At 37.2% G+C, this 18015-nt stretch overlaps 2 protein-coding genes across 2 annotated transcripts; one reads left to right on the top strand and one right to left on the bottom strand.

Moving 5' to 3' along the window:
• The first annotated feature begins 9880 nt into the window (after positions 1-9880).
• LOC110789588 (protein STRICTOSIDINE SYNTHASE-LIKE 6-like) lies at positions 9881-10640 on the top strand. Its single transcript, XM_056832492.1, has 3 exons — positions 9881-10170; positions 10280-10412; positions 10506-10640. Exons 1-3 carry the CDS (start codon positions 9881-9883, stop codon positions 10638-10640), a joined length of 558 nt encoding a protein of 185 aa, XP_056688470.1.
• A 48-nt stretch (positions 10641-10688) lies between these two features.
• On the bottom strand, positions 10689-17252 carry LOC110789598 (isovalerate--CoA ligase CCL2). The gene is made up of 3 exons (XM_021994295.2): positions 16820-17252; positions 11527-12475; positions 10689-11450 (listed from the first exon to the last, which is right to left on the bottom strand). Exons 1-3 carry the CDS (start codon positions 17156-17158, stop codon positions 10969-10971), a joined length of 1770 nt encoding a protein of 589 aa, XP_021849987.1. The 5' UTR covers positions 17159-17252; the 3' UTR covers positions 10689-10968.
• Between the last annotated feature and the right edge of the window lie 763 nt (positions 17253-18015).

The raw sequence follows: 18015 nt of genomic DNA, 5'->3' as shown, positions 1-18015 counted from the left end.
TTCAATGCAAACACTATGACTGCTAGCTTTAGGTCATGGGTGGGGTAATGAGCCTTATACGGTTTTAATTGTCTTGATGCATACGGAATAACCTTCCCGTTCTGCCTCAATACACACCCTAAACCATTTTTTGACACATCACTATACACATCATAGGTATCATGTCCATCTGGTAGAGTTATCACTAGCGTGGTTGTCAACCGCGTCTTTAGAGCTTGGAATGCTTCCTCACAGTGCTCATTCCACTCAACCTAGTTTCCTTTTTCATCAAAGTAGTCATTGGTTTGGCTATCCTAGAGAAATCTTGCACAAAGCGTCTATAATCTTCAGCTAAACTAAGAAAACTTCAAATTTCAGTGACACTCTTTGGTGTAGGCCATTCACTAACAGCTTTAATCTTGCAGGATTCGCTGCAACTTCTTCTATAGACACTAGATATCCCAAAATGCGACATTCTCCAACAAAAATTCACACTTCGATAATTTAGCATAGAATTGGTTATCCCTAAGTGTACTTAACATAAACCCTAAATGTTCAACATGCTCTTTATTGCTCTTCGAATACACCAAGATATCATCTATGAAAAACACTACAACCTTATCCACAAATGCATGGAGCACATGATTCTTCAAGTCCATGAATATTGTAGGTGCATTGGCCAACACAAATGGAATAACACTGAACTCGAAATGACCGTATCTTGTCCTAAGTGCAGTCTTTGGTATATCATTAGCCGCGATTCTCAATTGATGATAACCTGATCACAAATCGATGTTCGATAAGAATCGTGCTCCTTTCAATTGATCAAATAGGTGTCTATCCTAGGCAAAGGATACTTGTTCTTGATTGTGACCTTATTGAGTTCCCTATAGTCTATACAGAGTCTCATACTCCCGTCCTTCTTTTTCACAAACACAATTGGTGCTTCCCATGGTGATGCACCTGGTCTAATATAACTTTTCTCCAACAATTGACCCTACGACTCACTCATTTCTACTGGATCCATTATATACAGAGCTTTTGACATAGGTGCGGTTGCAGGTACTAAGTCTATAGTAAAGTCAATAGGTCGGTTGGAGGCATTCCCGAGGTCTCTTCCGGAAACACATCTAAAAAAAACTCATTCACTATTGCAATGTCCTCAGGTTTCTCCTTAACTTCATTATCCAGGTCTCTCACATTGCATAAGAAAACTGGATTCCCTTTATTGACTAGATTCACGAGTTCCATTGCCGTGATGATTCCTACGTTTTTAGGCTTTACTAATACGATGATAGCTCACTACTTAACCTAAGCTAGATCTCAAATGAACCTTCTGCTTTTCGCAGTCAATTTCGGCTTTGAACATGGCCAACCAATCCATCCCTAAAATCACCTCCAATTCTCCTAATTTTAACTCAATCAGGTTAGACAGGAAAACGGTTTTGGCTATGGTCAAAGGCACATTCTTATGAATCTTGGTACTTACTATACTACACGTTGGTATAATTATGGGCACCTCAATGAATCTGGTTTCCAGCATCCTTTCGCTTTATAACAGTTCCACTTTCGACCTTGTTTTTCCTCACCTGTAGTCCATACAGATGAGCGGCCTTTTGTATATAAAGGGTATCTAGAGAAGGAAATATCTCTCTAGATAGTACAAACAGTTAATCCATTTGACAATCCATTTTCAAACCTTTGAGCCCTAAGCTCCTCCGTTGCCACCACTTCAGGTGCAAACCTAGACAGTTCTATAACTTGGAATAGTATTCAGTCACAGCCAACCCATCCATCTTCAGCCAACGAACTCTTGGGTTTTTTTTCTTTTTCAAGTACGGTGGGTAAAATTTGGTTCTTAAGGTAACTTGGAATGATTGTCATCCAAATCCATGTGTATAGCTCTCAAAGCATTCTCACACATTTTCCACCACAATCAATTTCTCCCCTAAGCTAATAAACAACACTATTAACCCTAAGGTTTTTGGGTCAGCTCACAACCACTATCAACTTATCAAACTCTCTAAGCCAGTTCTCCAGTACACTTGGTTCAGACTCCCCTTGGTACAGTGGAGGCTACTCTAGGTTACCTTCTTGAACATTCCCCAGCATGGTCATTGATTGAATTTTTCCTAATCGATGCTAGCTAGGTTCTGAAGTACTGTGGCTAGTTGCCTAAAAACATCGGTTATTCCTTGTTCATCCAATACTCACTTTAAATGACTGGGTTTGACATGGACAACACTAAGGTTACAGACCCACAAACCAATCAAAATACTTTGCAACAACACATAAAAATTTCGAACATGATGGGGAAAGTGGCGCCACCTACTGGCCGCCCCTTGACTTGTTCGAACCACATAGCTAAGTGGAAACTAACCATGATGCACTTAGTTAATAATTAATTCAAGAAATAAAACACATAATCCCTTTGCGTTGATTGCTCGAACTCACTTGAATTAAAAACAAGCTTAGAAACTTAGAGAAGAGTATTGAAAGAAAACTAAGTACTTTTATTACTTCAATGAGAATTCCACGTCCTTTAATAAATGAACAACTTGTTCAACTAAAACCATAAATAGTAGCTTTGCTACTTTATTGTTCAACATTAACTGGAAGTATTAACTAAGACAAACAATACTCAAATGCTAGCGGCATCACGCCTATCATCTCTTTGTCTGTAATACTCGGGAGTAAAATCTTGATCCTCTGGATCATCCATGTTGTCTTCCGGATCAGAATATTCATCCATAATCTCATCATCCTGTTGTGACACTCTATTAACCTCATTATTAGCTTTCGGTTCCATTTCAGATCCACTAGACAACTTAATAGTAGGTTCACGAACCACTGGATTCAGATTTTCAACCTCAACAACTTCATCGTCATCATTCAATTCCTCATTTTTTTTCCATTTCATACTCATCATGATCATCATCATCACCATCTCATACTCATCATCTTCATCATCATCTATGTCACCTAGACCTAATCCCATAGCAAGTATACCACCTTCATAACACCTTCATCCTAATTCAATGATAGTAGTCATAACCTCAGTATCATACCTCCATCTACCATCTATAGTATCATACTTCCCCAAGTTAGGTGTATCATCCACAAAATGATATCACAAAACTTATGCTTAAACTCTATATAAGGTGTCCTATGAGGTAAACAATATACAATCATCTAAGGCATACCATCCATCTTCCTCAATTGTGGCATATTCTTATGTATAGCAAAATAATTACATACAAACTCAATCTTCTTTCACAAATAAATGTGGAGTCTCACTATCAAGCTTCTCTAACTGCCCTAGATTGGGAAACTTTGAAGGCAACATTCTTAAAATTTGAAAACACCCAACTTAAAAGTCTTGCTAACGTGTTCCTAACAAAATTCAATTCCCCAAAATAATTAAGCTTAACACATTCAATGCACAATTACATGCTTAATCATGAATTATGATGCAATTAATCACATCAAGCAAAATAAAACATGATCAACATTAATTACACAATCATGCAATCAACACTATAACACATAACATTTAATTAGATGCATACGTAAATTAAATTCCCTTCTTAATCTACCATTTCTCACTTAGAAATGAATGAAATTTTTTGAAATTATTTAATAAATAACTTCAAATCTAAGCGAAATTATTAAAATTAAAATCAAAATTTTAAAATAAATAATCGAATATTTTATTTAAGTAATTCGACTAACTAAAGATTTTCCAAAAAATAATTAAATAAATAAATAATTAAATATGGATAAATAATTAATTAAATAACTTTTCTTTTTTTTTGAAATTTTCAGAAATTCCAAAAGAAAAAAAATGTCATAAATTTGAAATTAATTCGAACCTTTTTGGAATTTAATAAAATTCGAACCAAATAAAAATTAAATAAATAAAATTTGAAATTTCACTTAATTTCAAATAACTTAAAATAAATGGTATTTGAATTTTCAAAATATTGAGTACTAAAAAAATAATGTTTTAACTTTAGCAAAATAAAATTTCAAACATCCTAAAGCTCCGCAAAACAATTCAAATAGTATGAATCTATTAAGTAGCTTCTAAATCGCAGTTTAAGGAATTACCACCTTGCACTATTATTTGATGCAAAACAGCTCTTAAACTAGAGCTCTGCAAATACCACTTTGTAACACTCTAATAATTCTTTATTTTTACGGATTTTTCATGAAATACCCCTCAATTTTCACGAAATTCACCAAATGCCCCTCAACTTTCAGAAATTCACCAAATGCCCCTCACCTTTAATATAATACCCAAACTACCCTTACTAATGACGCGCCGTTAGTCCGCCGTTAGTCTGCCGTTAGCCTACTTTTCTAATTCACCAAATGCCCCTACAATGTAACTTATTTCACCAAATACCCCTATTTTAAAATATAATTCACCAAATGCCCAAATGTAAAAATTACCTTTTTAAAGCCCAACGGCTAGTTTTTTGGGATTGAAAAATAGCCGTAGCTTATTGTTTTAGTATAAATAACCCTGTTCTGAGTGTTTATTTAGTCACCAAATTGTTTTGTTGTAGTTTCATCTCATTTTGTGTCATGAATTATCATTCAAAATCATCATCCACACATAATGAGTCCACATATGTTAGAGTCCCAAATAAAATCTGTTATCGTGGGAGGAAATTTGTCATTCGTAGCTCCGATACAACACTCATTCCACAAAGGGTATACTACAAGTGTGATCCAAGCAACAGTGGCGAATATGGTTAAATATGATGTTTTTGATCAATACTACATATTGTTTCAGTATATCTGTCACTATATGAAGTTATTTTTGAATGGTGAATATGATCATTATGATGTTTTTGAATGGTGAATATGCTTAATCTAGTTTGATAAATGATGTTTTTTTGTGTGTTGAATATACTTAATCTGTTGCTGATATTTTTAGTACACTTTATTTATTTCTGACACATCTGAAAATATTAGCAGCAGAAATGCTAGATTGATTACAATTTCATGAGGAAGCAGTTTAGTTCCCAAATATGGAGTAATTAACAAGAGAAATACGCAACAAGGCAACACAAGTAAGCATCACGAGTAGCTGCTTCAATTTGTTGTAAAGACAACATAGTAGCACCCCAACTTCCTAGAGGTGCTGCAGGACCTTTAAGCACGTACAAAAACAATTCTTTACCCGGTGTAAATAGATTCGTCAAATATTGCAATCCAAATATTTTGAACTTTTCATTGGTCTGTTTTTTATCCTGTTTAACAGTTACAACCAATTCACGCAAATCAAAAGCATTCCTGCATTGAATCCCATAATCTCTGTTCAACGCTTTAAGACAGTTGTTCATTTTAACAGCAACAAAGGTAAGCTCTTGTCTTTGGAAGAACTAAGCCAGTGAACAAATAGGTTTATTTATCCGCAACAACTGGATAATCAAGCAATTGTCGAAGAAAAACAGCTTCACTATGGCAACTTTTTCAGCAAGTTGGTGTTTGGTGTCATCTTGACAGTAGTGTCTTTCGATGTCTAGTCCTATTATGGACATGTGGTTGTCGCTAGAGCTACGGATTTTTGACATCAACTTCCCCAAACTATGATTAAGCTCAGTTATGGTGTAAACTAATGTTGTATTCGCATCTAATAATAAAAAGACTCTCACTTGTCTTTAAAAAAATGGAGAGAGAGAACCCAACCCCAACCAAACCCCAACCCCAACCAATGGACAATTGTTAGCCGGAGAAATCACAGAAACGCCACCAATAAATTAGCACGGAGAACCTGCTTCATCAATTTCCTCCCCCATAACACCAGCCGACAAGGACTGTTCCTTCTTTTCGGCCGACATACACATGCCCAAAAACTAGCCGTTGGGCTTTAAAAATATAATTTTTACATTTGGGCATTTGGTGAATTATATTTTAAAATAGGGGTATTTGGTGAAATAAGTTACATTGTAGGGGCATTTGGTGAATTAGAAAAGTAGGCTAACGGCGGACTAACGGCGTGTCATTAGTAAGGGTAGTTTGGGTATTATATTAAATGTGAGGGGCATTTGGTGAATTTCTGAAAGTTGAGGGGCATTTGGTGAATTTCGTGAAAATTGAGGGGTATTTCATGAAAAATCCGTTATTTTTATAAAACTATTTTTCAACTTAAATCAAGGAATTACCAAGATATTACCGCCACCGTGATAATGAAGGAAATAATGTCCTTGGTCCAAATATGCATTAAGTGGTAAGTCTAATAAATGCGGTTCAGTATTAATTATACAAGTTAATAATTCAGTGAGATCAAGTGAACTGAATGCCTAGCTAGAGGCCGCTTCAGTTCAAGTGGATTAATGATATTAATCCACAACTTACTCTTGACTGAACCCGTAGGGTCACACAAATAGTACGTAAACGGATCAAGTATTTAATGGCATTAAATACTCCATCTATGGATATTCAGAATCGACGGATCTTGGTTCCAGTGGGAGCTGAGATCGTCAAAGGCAAATAAATGAATACTCCGGAAACGATGATATTGCCGGAAACGGAAATATGGATCGTATCGGAAATATAAATATTATCCAAGTCGTAGATGTTGCCGGAAACGGAAACATGGTACGTATCGGAAAATATTATCGGAAATGGAAATATTGCCGGAAACGGAAATATTGTCGGAATCGGAAATATTATCGGAATCGGAATATAATTTCGGAAACAGAAATATTAAATTTTTGTTCGAAACGGAAATTAATTCCGGAATCGGAAATGTTAAATATTGTTTGTATCGGAAATGAATTCCGGAATCGGAAAATTAATCGGAAGCGCGTCGTACGAATAAACATCGGATGAGCTTGCTAGACGCAAGGCCTAGCACGAAGCTAGGCCCAACGCCTAGCAAAGCCCGCGCGCGACCAAAGCAAGCAAAGCCCAAACGCGAGATCAAGGCCAGCAGGCGTGCGCCCCTCGTGGGCTGCGAGCACTTGCTGGGCCTGGGATCAGCGCGCGCGCGCATGGCGCCCCTCGTGGGCTGCTGTGCGTGCGTGCGTGTGTGTTTGTGCTTGCGTACGAAACCTTGATCGATTAGGATTCACATAAGATTGATTTCCTAAGTCTACTAGATAAATTAAGTGATTGAATTTTAGATTAATTCAGATTCACTAAATCGTTTCCTAGTAGGATTCTAATATCCGGTACCCATGCCCTATAAATAGGTGATCAATGCTCACAATTTATAACGAGTTTTCTAAGTATTCATACAAGTTTTAGGCATAAAACTTAGTCATTATTTGCTACATAAAAACCGAAAACACATAATACCTTTGGGGCAATTCTAGTTAATTAAACCTAAGGCGGATTCGGACGTGTTGTGGACTATCTACGGAGGGACGACACTTGGAGTCCTAAAGACTTGTTCTTGTTCGGTTCGGGCGCAGCAAGGGAGGGCACGCTACAAAGAGTATGCATCCTAAATTATGCTAATTGTTATGTGGCAATTAATTTGGAATCCTGGCTTTTATGGTTTTTCCGCATGATTTATATTCAATTATATGTATCATAACCTAACAGATAACGGTTAAGGCTATTTACCAGAATTACGCAGCGGAATTTAACTAACTTTCAAACATACTAAATAGTTAATGGCCTCCATATTTACAAATCGGAACCATTACGCCCAATTTTTTTTTTAATCCATTAACTAACAATTAAATAGTTTATGTAGTCATGACTATAAAAATAATAGAGTTCATAAATGCGGAAGAGAAAACAATCTCTCAAACTCAATCTCATGCTCGACAACTTCTCCCGCAAGTTATCTCTACAAACCTGGTATTTAAAATGTACTTCCCAAGAACGCAAATGCAATATGGTCATTAAGGCAAAGGCCATGACCGAAGGAAACATGAAGCACGAAGTCAGCGAAAGCTGAGTACGAACAAGCTAGAATGAAATCCTAGTCTAACATACTTCACTCAACAATATAATAATCCACATGCAAAAGCCATTTAATAAACAATTAAACATGGAGACAAGACTCAACACTTGACACGACTCTTGGCTCACTGATTATTTAAGAATTAGCTTCGAACGGGTAAAAGAAAGTATCCATAAAAGGAAGGGTGTTGGAAGCCAACCACACACCAAAATTGTTGGGCCATACCGACGGAATTCCCGCATTTAAAAGAAAGAATGAAACAAAGTCTTGTATCATTAAAAGAGTACAAGTTTTCCGGCAAGATCCCCCCCCCCCATTGTTCATACTCAAGGTATTCCAAGAGTTTTTAAGTTCGTTTTGTTGCATTTTACGTTAATTAATATTTTATGCACAAGGTGAACTCAAGACACAACAACAAGTCATAAAATACAAGCAACCAAACAATAACACTTCATTTTAATCCTTTAGGACTTGTGATCAAACATAGGACTTAAGTGATATTACTCTCATTGTTCTTTCTCAATATACTATTGAGATAACCCGACATTGCCAGTTAACAAGCGGGGTGTGAACAAGGCACTAATAGTCCTAGTTCAATTCACATAGACTTCCCAAACATACCATACGGACGGGGCAGTATAAATAGTGCAACAAGTCATGAATACTTGCCTCAAAGTATCCTAGACATTCCGTACAATAGCATAAACATAATCCTTTCATGTGAAACACTCATACATGCATATAACTTGAACAGCATGCTTGACATAATTCAACGATTATAAATAATCACAACATGAATGTTCAGAAAGGATTCATAATTCAACAATAACCCATAACATGCTTGTTCACAACATCAAACATGAATCCAATAATAATTCAAGTCACATGATTCACAAATAATAAACATCACGTAGTCCTCACGTAATCGGTGGTCACCCTAGGCATGTATGTACCTCGAATATCTAAGTACGGGGCCACTTTGTGAATCAAGGCTTTAGATTAGAAATCACGTCCTATCATTAAAATAATGAAATTTAATTGTTACTCATGTTCATTAAATTTCCAGCAACTTTATTAACTTTTAAAACACTTGAATTAATTAAAAATCATTCGTTTATTAATAAAATATTAGTCTCAATTGAACGGTTAAAATCCTAGCATGAAATAAATTTATTTTCACGTTAAAACCGTTAAAAATCGACACTTTAAGTCTTTAAAATATTCTGAAAAATAAAATTGATCATCATAATTAAATTCATGATCTAATTATGCTAATCAATCGCTCATAAGGCTTAGAATAAAACCGTAATCATAGTTTGTAATTAAAACCATTAAAACTAATAAAAATTGAAGCTTTAGTATATATTTCAAATCTGAAAATTACAACTACTATAATTATAATCATTCTCAATAATCCACACATACAAATCCTCAAAATTCGTTGTTCATAACCGATCCCATCATTTTAATCAATCAAAAACCAATAATAATAATATAATTTAAAATACGTAATTGAAATAGAATAGGTAAGGAAGAAGAGAATTATACCAAACCGGCCTATAGCACGGTACAATAACGAATTGGATGTGATTGGGCGCAAAAAGATCAAAGGGATACGTAGTATAATACACGACAACACACACGACCTCGTGTGTGTGCGTGTGGTGCGACGGACAACAACACAGGGCAGGGGCAGGCGGCTGTGCGAGCAAGAGAGGGCACAAGAGTGTACGAGTGTGGGGGCACGAAGGCACAAACAGCAGCAACGAGGCACGATGGTGTGCTTGGCTGACTAGTATGAAATTCCATTCCAGTTAAGCGAACCAAACGACCCACAAGGGATGCGGAGAGCCCCCCCCCCCCCCCCCCCCCTCCTAAATATTGGACCTAATTAGACTAGAGGTGTGGGCTGGGTCGTGGCAAAGAAAAATAATGTGGCATACAATCTCACAGGGACTGCTGAAAATCAAAATGAACCAGGATATAAAGCTATTAACTGATGAAGATGAAGGGAAGAAATTCAAGTTAACAGAAGGTGTTGATATTTCTAGAGATGGCACAATTTATTTCACAGATGCTTCATGCAAATATGCGCTCGAAAATTGCTTACGCGACATCTTAGAAGGCAGACCTTATGGCAGACTTCTGAGCTACAGTCCTAATACTGGAGAAACTAAAGTTCTGCTTAAAGACCTTTATTTTCCCAATGGAGTTGCTGTCTCACCCGATCAACAGTCTCTCGTCTTTTGTGAAACACCGTTGTAAGAATTCATAGGTGGCATTACTCGTTTTCCTGGTTTGAAAATACTGTAAGAATGATGTTCAATTCAAGTAGCTGGTTTATGTGACAGTTGGGTATGAAAAATGCAGGAAAAGGTGCAGAACATATTGGATACAAGGTAGCAAGAAGGGCGCTGTTGATGCATTCATCGATAATCTACCTGGTTTTCCCGATAACATCCATTGCGATGGACATAACAGCTATTGGATTGGCTTATCCTCTGTAAGGCTTTAAAACTTCCTGAGCATTTACTTGATGATTATACTGCCTTTACTGAATTATGTGAATCATGTTTTTTGATATGATGAATATTAGTGGCTTAATCCAAAACTGCACGTCTATGATCCGGCAATGTCAATGATCACAAGCGGGATCAAGATTGAAAACTATCTATATATTGGTTCTCTACACTATGACCACATTATCCGCTTCAACTTGAGTTATTCATAGTCTACCATTATTACCGGTGGAAGTCACTAATTCTATCTTCTCATCATATATTTTCCAAACTTTGTAATCATCAACATTATAATTGACACTGAATCTTTTCTGTTATACATAAATGTATTTATATAACATAATTACACAAGTAATGATTTTCAATTGATGCCGCTTCTTAAATTAACCGGTATGGAAAGGATTGAAATGGCTTGGCTATAATAAATGGTCCGTTTGAAATTTTCATGTCATATTCTTGATTATTACGACAATGTGACAACTGAATTCAGGACAGGCCGAGGGAAGTATTACCTTATTTAAATATGAAAATCCTCTATGGCTATGACAGGCATCCCATAGCCTTGGCCTTTTCTCTAAGGATAAACTTCTGTATCTTTCCTGTTGCTGTCTTTGGAATCTCGTCGAAGATGACAGTCTTAGGGGCCATGTAATGTGGCATATGATCACGGCAAAACTTGATTATTTCATGCTCATCAACCTCATAACCAACCTTCAACTTGACAAATGCACAAGGTGTTTCCCCCCAGTGACTATCAGGCCTGGCCACAACAGCGGCCTCAAGAATAGCAGGGTGGCTATAAAGCACAGTCTCAACCTCTACTGTGCTAATATTCTCTCCACCTGAAATGATAACATCCTTCAAGCGGTCCTTGATTTCTATGTAGTTGTCAGGGTGTTTCACAGCAATGTCGCCAGAATGAAACCAACCTCCTTTCAGAGCTTCCTTTGTTGCATTAACATCATTCAAATATCCGCTCATTACTGTATTTCCTTTGAACATTATCTCCCCCATTGTTTTACCTGTTCAAAATGTGTTAGAAGTTCTGTTTTTGATAATTACGCACGCACTTAAGCTAGTTAAAATGATAATTATTACCATCAGCTGGAACACTTTCCATGGTGAGAGAATCTCTGACATCAACATCCTCTAACCCAAGATGTTGTACACCTTGTCTAGCTTTGATCTTTGATTTCTCACCAGGAGGTAGAGAATCCCATTCGGGCTTCCAAACACAATAAGTACCTGGTCCATAAGTCTCGGTGAGCCCATACAGGTGTGCTACTTCAAACCCTAATTCTTCCATCTTAGACAAGATCTGAGGTGGAGGGGGTGATCCTCCTGTTAGCACCCTGACCTTATTTGGTAGAGTCCTCCGGTCAGTGAGAGGGGAATTAACAATCATGTTCAAAACAGTAGGAGCTGCACCCATATGAGTCACATTGTGCAGGACAATGTTATCAAATATGTCCTTTGGGGTTACCTTTCTGAGGCAAACATTTGTGCCTCCTTGAGCCGCCACACCCCAAGGAAGACACCATCCACTGCAATGGAACATGGGGACGGTCCAAAGGTAGGTTGGCATTGGACCCATTTCATGAAGCAAAAAGGTAGAGATGGAATTGATGTAAGCACCACGGTGGCTGTACACAACTCCTTTGGGACGAGAGGTAGTGCCAGATGTATAGTTGACGCTAATTGGGTCCCACTCATCAGCAGGTAGGTTGGGCTGAAATTGTTCATCCCCACCAGCAAGGAGATTCTCATATTCATAATCATACTCAAGATTCTCATGATTATCAGATTCTGTAATGAGAACAAGCAATGGTGGGTTTGCCCCGGTTTTAGACAAGAGATGGAGAGCTTCTGAAGCAATTTTAGCTAATTGATAGTCTACGAATAAGACTTTAGCTTGAGAATGAGCAAGGAGAGACGAAATCATGGGTGAATCAAGCCGGGAGTTAAGAGCACAGAGAACAGCTCCAGCCATCGGTACTGCAAAATGCAGCTCGTACATAGCAGGCACATTTGGAGCTAGTGTTGCCACCTGCTCACAGTTGAAGAAATCTTGAAACTACTTGACAAACAAGTAATCCCTTATATTGCTCTCTATATTACTACTTATGTCTAGGTTATTTGTTAATGTGTATATCCCTAATTGTTAGTCAAAGTATATCCCTAATTCCTAGCATTAAGCTACGGTTGGTTAGTTGTTATTCAAGCTATATATAATGTAATTCAAACTCCCTCAAAAAAAAATTGTAATTCATCCAATGCAATGTACTCTAACTTTCTCATAACTCTATCATGATACTCCCTCCGTCCCGGAATACTCGACCCGGTTTGACCGGCACAGAGTTTAAGGGACTTGAATTGACTTATTTAATTTAATAGGTAGTAGTTGATAGTGGGGTATTATTTTAATGTAGTTAGTGATAGGTGGGTTAAGAGGTGGGGTTGGGGGAGAGTAGGGGTTGAATTTTTAATTATTTTTTGTATGGATTAGGGGGTAGGTGGGTTAATAGGGGTGGAGTGAGAAATAATATAATATTGTTAGAATATTCCCATTTTTAGAAACAGGTCAAGTATTAAGGGACGGCCCGATAAGGAAAACAGGTCAAGTATTCCGGGACGGAGGGAGTATATTATTACTTCTATAGTTATTTAACGTAATTCATAAAATGCAATATAATCAAGCTTTCTCATAAATCTCTCATGGTATTATGAGCCTTGATATTTTTCTGGTTCGGCAACCTCACACCCCTCTCCACGCCTCTCCTCCTTATGGTTACCAGGGCACCAGGCCAACTGTTCTCCTTGCTCTCCATGGTTCCTCTTCTTATTCTTTAATGGCTACACGGTGCACCTACCCTTCTTCAAAGGCCGCACATTTTCATCCTCTCAAGTCTCAACAGTTCCAACACTGAAAATGGAAATCCTCTTTACTCCACCTCCCTCCTCTAAAACCAGGAGCGGTAGTTGAGTCATTTAATAGGACGGGTAAGTAGTAACGGGACATATTTAGTAAGCCCCACATTTTTTATTTTTTTTATTTTTTTTTTGACATAGGCTTAATTTTACATAAATTAAAAAGTTTACATACTAAACAAAGTATTAGGGTCTTTATAGACCATTACACATACTACAAAACAAACTAAATGCATAGGCTCTTCTCCGTTGGATCCTCGATTGTTGACTTGGCTTTGTTTACAACGCCAGACCACACATAGCGTGCCAAAGCCTTTTTTAGTGAGTTCCTTGAAGACTGATTTGCTGGGGAGGTATACTATTGGAGGCGACCTTAAGAACCTGTAAAACTTGACATACAAGGAAAGAAGTAGAAGAGTAGTAACGACACGAGCCGGTTGCAAAGAGCCTGAGATTTGCTCACAAGCTATAAGAATCACCAAAAGGGACTCGGAAAGCATGCTATGAACCCCCGTAGAACGGGGAGCAGCGTTGAAATAAAAGTTTTTGAAAGCGATAAACAAAGTCATCGCTAACATAAATTGAGAATTAACATTAGTTAATCTTAACAACGAACAGACAACCATGACCCATGAATACCAAAACCCCCTCCCACACATACCTTCTTCCCTCAACTTACATCCCAACCCCTTTCCTCCACATAATGACTTCCAATCTGTGAAGGAGGAAACAACATCTATTATCACTGCCTCCAACAACCTATTAACTAATCCCAACTTTTCTCCATCAATCTTCCAACAAAGGCTATCCCACATAGGACACCTTAATACAACCCACACAACCAAAAACATGTGTTTAACAACAAATGCAACAACCTCATATAGGAACACATCCAACGAAAATAAAGAGAACCAACACACTACAACCCACCAAAACCAACAAGAACTAAAGATAAACAAACTCAAAAACGAATCAACCCTGTCGAAAAACAAGCAACGCATGGAGAAAGCCACGCACATCCCTAAACCAATTAGGGACAACTAGGATTTCAAGAAAAACGACTACAACTAATACCAATACAACCTAAATCTTTACCTTTACCGTCAAGATCGGGTTACTCCGACACCACAAGACGGCGGCGACAAGGTTAAATCCGGTAAAGTAGTCAATCCAAAATCAGATCAAATAAGCCTCTAAACTTCCTAACCCAAACAAGAAACCCTAACCCTAAACTTTTACCTTTACCGGCGAGATTATCGTCGGCGGCGCTTGGCTTAGCTTTGGAGATAGGACGCCGAGGTTGTGAACTTTGATCCGATCAATAATTCCTTATTTGAACACAGCAACTCCACACTTGAACACGACAGAGATGACTAATTCTGAACAAGAAATCCGGCGAGATCGACGAACTAAGAGGATGGGAAAACCGCGAGACGGTGGCGGCTTGGTTCCTCTTTCACTTCTCGGCCGAAAAACTACACGATCTACAAAGATTAACTCACTAGGAACGGTGAAGCGCTAAATTAGCAGGCTCGCCGGCGACCTGAGCGAGCAGAGGTGCTCCGGCCACCAACGAGCCTGCTAAGGGCGGTGGCGGCGGCTAGGGTTTGAGTTTTTGGGAGAAGGGGTTTTTAGAGAGAGAGAAGAGTTTTTGGGAGAAAATTTAAACTAAATTCTAAAGGTTAAGCCCCACATTTTGTTCTCATAAATATGTCATTTTACAAAAGTTAAAAATTTTAAAAATAATAAGGATTATTTGTTTGTTACCATCTTAAAAAATTGACAAATTATTTTTTTACCACCTTAAAAACTAATACTTTATTGTCTAAAAACCAAAAAAATTTATCCCCTTTTAACAACAAAGATAAAAAAATGTTACGTGGGCCCCTTTCAACATTTATATTTCTATTGACCTTCTCTTCCCCCACCATGATTCATGTGTATAAGTATTGGTTGTTTTTCTTCCTTCTCTTCTCATAGTCTTTTCGAACTTTAAAAAGGAGATTCAAGGTTCGTTGAAATATGATTTTCGTCAAAAATAATATATGTAATCAGTAACGGAAATGCAATTTAGAAGGTGGATCATGATGCTCATAGAGCATGGTGCACCTTAAGAACACTAATATATAATTGAAAGAACATCTAGTTACGAGAAAAGAAAATGAGTATTTTTTTATTTAGGTTTTTAATAAATAATAAAATAATATATTATTTTTATAACAAAAAAATGAAATATTATATCGCATGTTCTTTTGCCGTAGTGTCATGTTCTTTTGCTTATGCACATATGTTCTTTTGGTGCACCATGCTCTATGTGCACCACGGTCCATAGTCCACGGATTGGTAACTGAAATGATATGTAATTGTGTTTGTGTTTGTAAATCAATTTGTGTCATGCGTGTAATAGATTTGGAAACGTGATGTATGTTAATTGATTTGTTTAATTTATGATTCAAAAACTGAAATTAACCCCAAAGGCCCAAATTGGACAGAAATTTTAAGGTTTACTGTGTCGGTCTCTTAATACTAGTTCCACTTTCCTTGTAAAGTCGTCCCTTACATTAAAAATTCAACACACAACCACTATCACCTCTTTATTTCATTATTTGACACATTTTCTACTAACTATATTAAAAAATACCCCCTCAAAAAAAAAAAATTAAAAAATACCCCATTATTAATTACCAGTAATAAATTAATAAGTACATTATTGTCTAAAATTTTATGTCAGTTAAACCGGGGCGAGTATTAAAGAACGGAGGGAATATAACATAGCGTGTTAGTGATATTTGTCCTTAAGGGCATGCTTGGATTGAGGGTAATGTATTAAAGGGGTAATAAAAGTCAAACTAAGGTAATTGAAGGTGATGATGAGGGGATGAAGTGGTGGCAAAGGGAACAAGCTAGTGTTGGCAAGAAAAAAATAAAAGGGAAGGGGGAACAAATACCCTCATCATGGAGGAAATAGTTACCCACCATCCCACTAGGGTGATTATTACCCTCATTTGGGGTTAATTACTTCACCCCTTCCTCCCTTCTCCTCACAACACCACCACTACCACAGCTTCTTATCACAATACCACAACACCACCCTCCTTGCAACCACCTCAAATCACCTTCATTGTCCTTTTATTATGGTGATTTGACTTTTATTACCCCATAATCCATTACACCCAATCCAAGCGTGCCCTAAAGGGCAATTTTTGTTTTCCCTGTTTAAGTAGTATTGTGGTAGCGTACAGTTTCTATTTTCTAAGGTTATAAAACAAATCAATTGTATAAGGTGGTAAAAACAATTAATCCTAATAATAAACTAAAAAAATTCACAACCACTCCAAATGAATCATAAAGAAAAAATAAAAATTTATAATTTATAATTTCTATCGAAAATTCCAAATAAGTGACAGATATATCAATGGTAAAGTTTCATTTGATTAAATAGAAAGGAAGTAAGAAAACATACGAGATGGCCAGGGGAAATGCGGAGGACGGTGGTGAGAGCGGAGGCGAGTTTGACGCATCTTTGACGAGTTTCTCTCCAAGTGTACAGCGAACCACCATAGACAACGGAGGGCCGGTGGGGAAACACCTTGGCGGAGCGTTCGAGGAAAGTGATTGGAGTCAAAGGAGTATAATTGGCTTGACATCTTACAATACCATCTACCCTTTGCCAAGACGCAACATCATCTACTCCTCCACGACTTCCACCTCCACTGGATGAGCAAAAAGAGTAAACACCAATAAACTTTCGCTTATAGCTTGACTTCAATAAGCGGGAATAGTTATAGAAGTGATGTTTCATTGGATTTGAGGAGTATAGATTCTTGTCTAGGATTGTACCTTAACATGTGTTATAAATAGCACATTGTAGATTATTATTCACAAATTCTTATTTACAATGGGTGTACAATAACCAAAGTAAAAGTTAACCCAAAATGCTTAAAAGTTAAGCTTATATATGTAAAAGTTATCTATTTTTAAGTGATAAATTTTTTCATTTTAGTAAAACTTATTTCTTCAAAATCACTAATAATGTATAAAATTAATCATTTAACCATTTAAAATATTTATCTATCAATTTTTTTTTACTAATATAAAAGTTTATCAAAACTAGGTTAAAGTTACAAAGAAAATGGTTAAAGTTATCTTGGTGTACAATAAATTTATTGTACACCTTGTGCGCGCAAGACCTTTTGATTATTATTTACACAGGTGCACAATGCCCGGATAAAAAAAATTAATTATTTCATCGATTCCTTGAATATTGCACTTTGACTAGAGGTGTCATAAGCTGACTCGACCTGACCAACTGTCTATCTTACCTTCTCTACGTTCTTGACAGCCCATCTTTGTTTTGTCTCATTGATCCAAAATAACCATCTGTATTGAACTCTAACCGAATTGATTTGACTCGGAAAATTCAGGATCCAAATTCGATCTGTAACTGACTTGACTTTACCCGACACCTGTTTCACCCGACCTAGACTCCACCCGTAACCGGTTGGATTGGACCCGAACTCCACCTGTCACCGATGGGATTCGATCCAAACTCCACCCAACACCAATTTGACCCGACATGAACCGAAAAATTTCTTCTTTGGCCCGATTTGGTTTGACCCGACACCGGTTTGAACCGATCTAAACTTCACCCGACACATA

The sequence above is a fragment of the Spinacia oleracea genome, chromosome 6 (assembly GCF_020520425.1).
Source record: "Spinacia oleracea cultivar Varoflay chromosome 6, BTI_SOV_V1, whole genome shotgun sequence".
Classification (NCBI taxonomy): domain Eukaryota; kingdom Viridiplantae; phylum Streptophyta; class Magnoliopsida; order Caryophyllales; family Amaranthaceae; genus Spinacia; species Spinacia oleracea.
The sequence above is the reverse complement of the archived record's forward strand: the minus strand, read 5'-3'. Positions and strand labels throughout refer to the sequence as shown.

Coding starts and splice junctions, on each gene's coding strand:
- LOC110789588 (XM_056832492.1), top strand. CDS start 9,881: ATGAACCAGGATATAAAGCTATTAACTGATGAAGATGAAGGGAAGAAA. Junction 10,171..10,279: donor GTCTTTTGTGAAACACCGTT/GTAAGAATTCAT, acceptor TGAAAAATGCAG/GAAAAGGTGCAGAACATATT. Junction 10,413..10,505: donor ATTGGATTGGCTTATCCTCT/GTAAGGCTTTAA, acceptor GATGAATATTAG/TGGCTTAATCCAAAACTGCA.
- LOC110789598 (XM_021994295.2), bottom strand. CDS start 17,158: ATGAAACATCACTTCTATAACTATTCCCGCTTATTGAAGTCAAGCTAT. Junction 12,476..16,819: donor GCATTTCCCCTGGCCATCTC/GTATGTTTTCTT, acceptor AACTGTGAGCAG/GTGGCAACACTAGCTCCAAA. Junction 11,451..11,526: donor GGAAAGTGTTCCAGCTGATG/GTAATAATTATC, acceptor CATTTTGAACAG/GTAAAACAATGGGGGAGATA.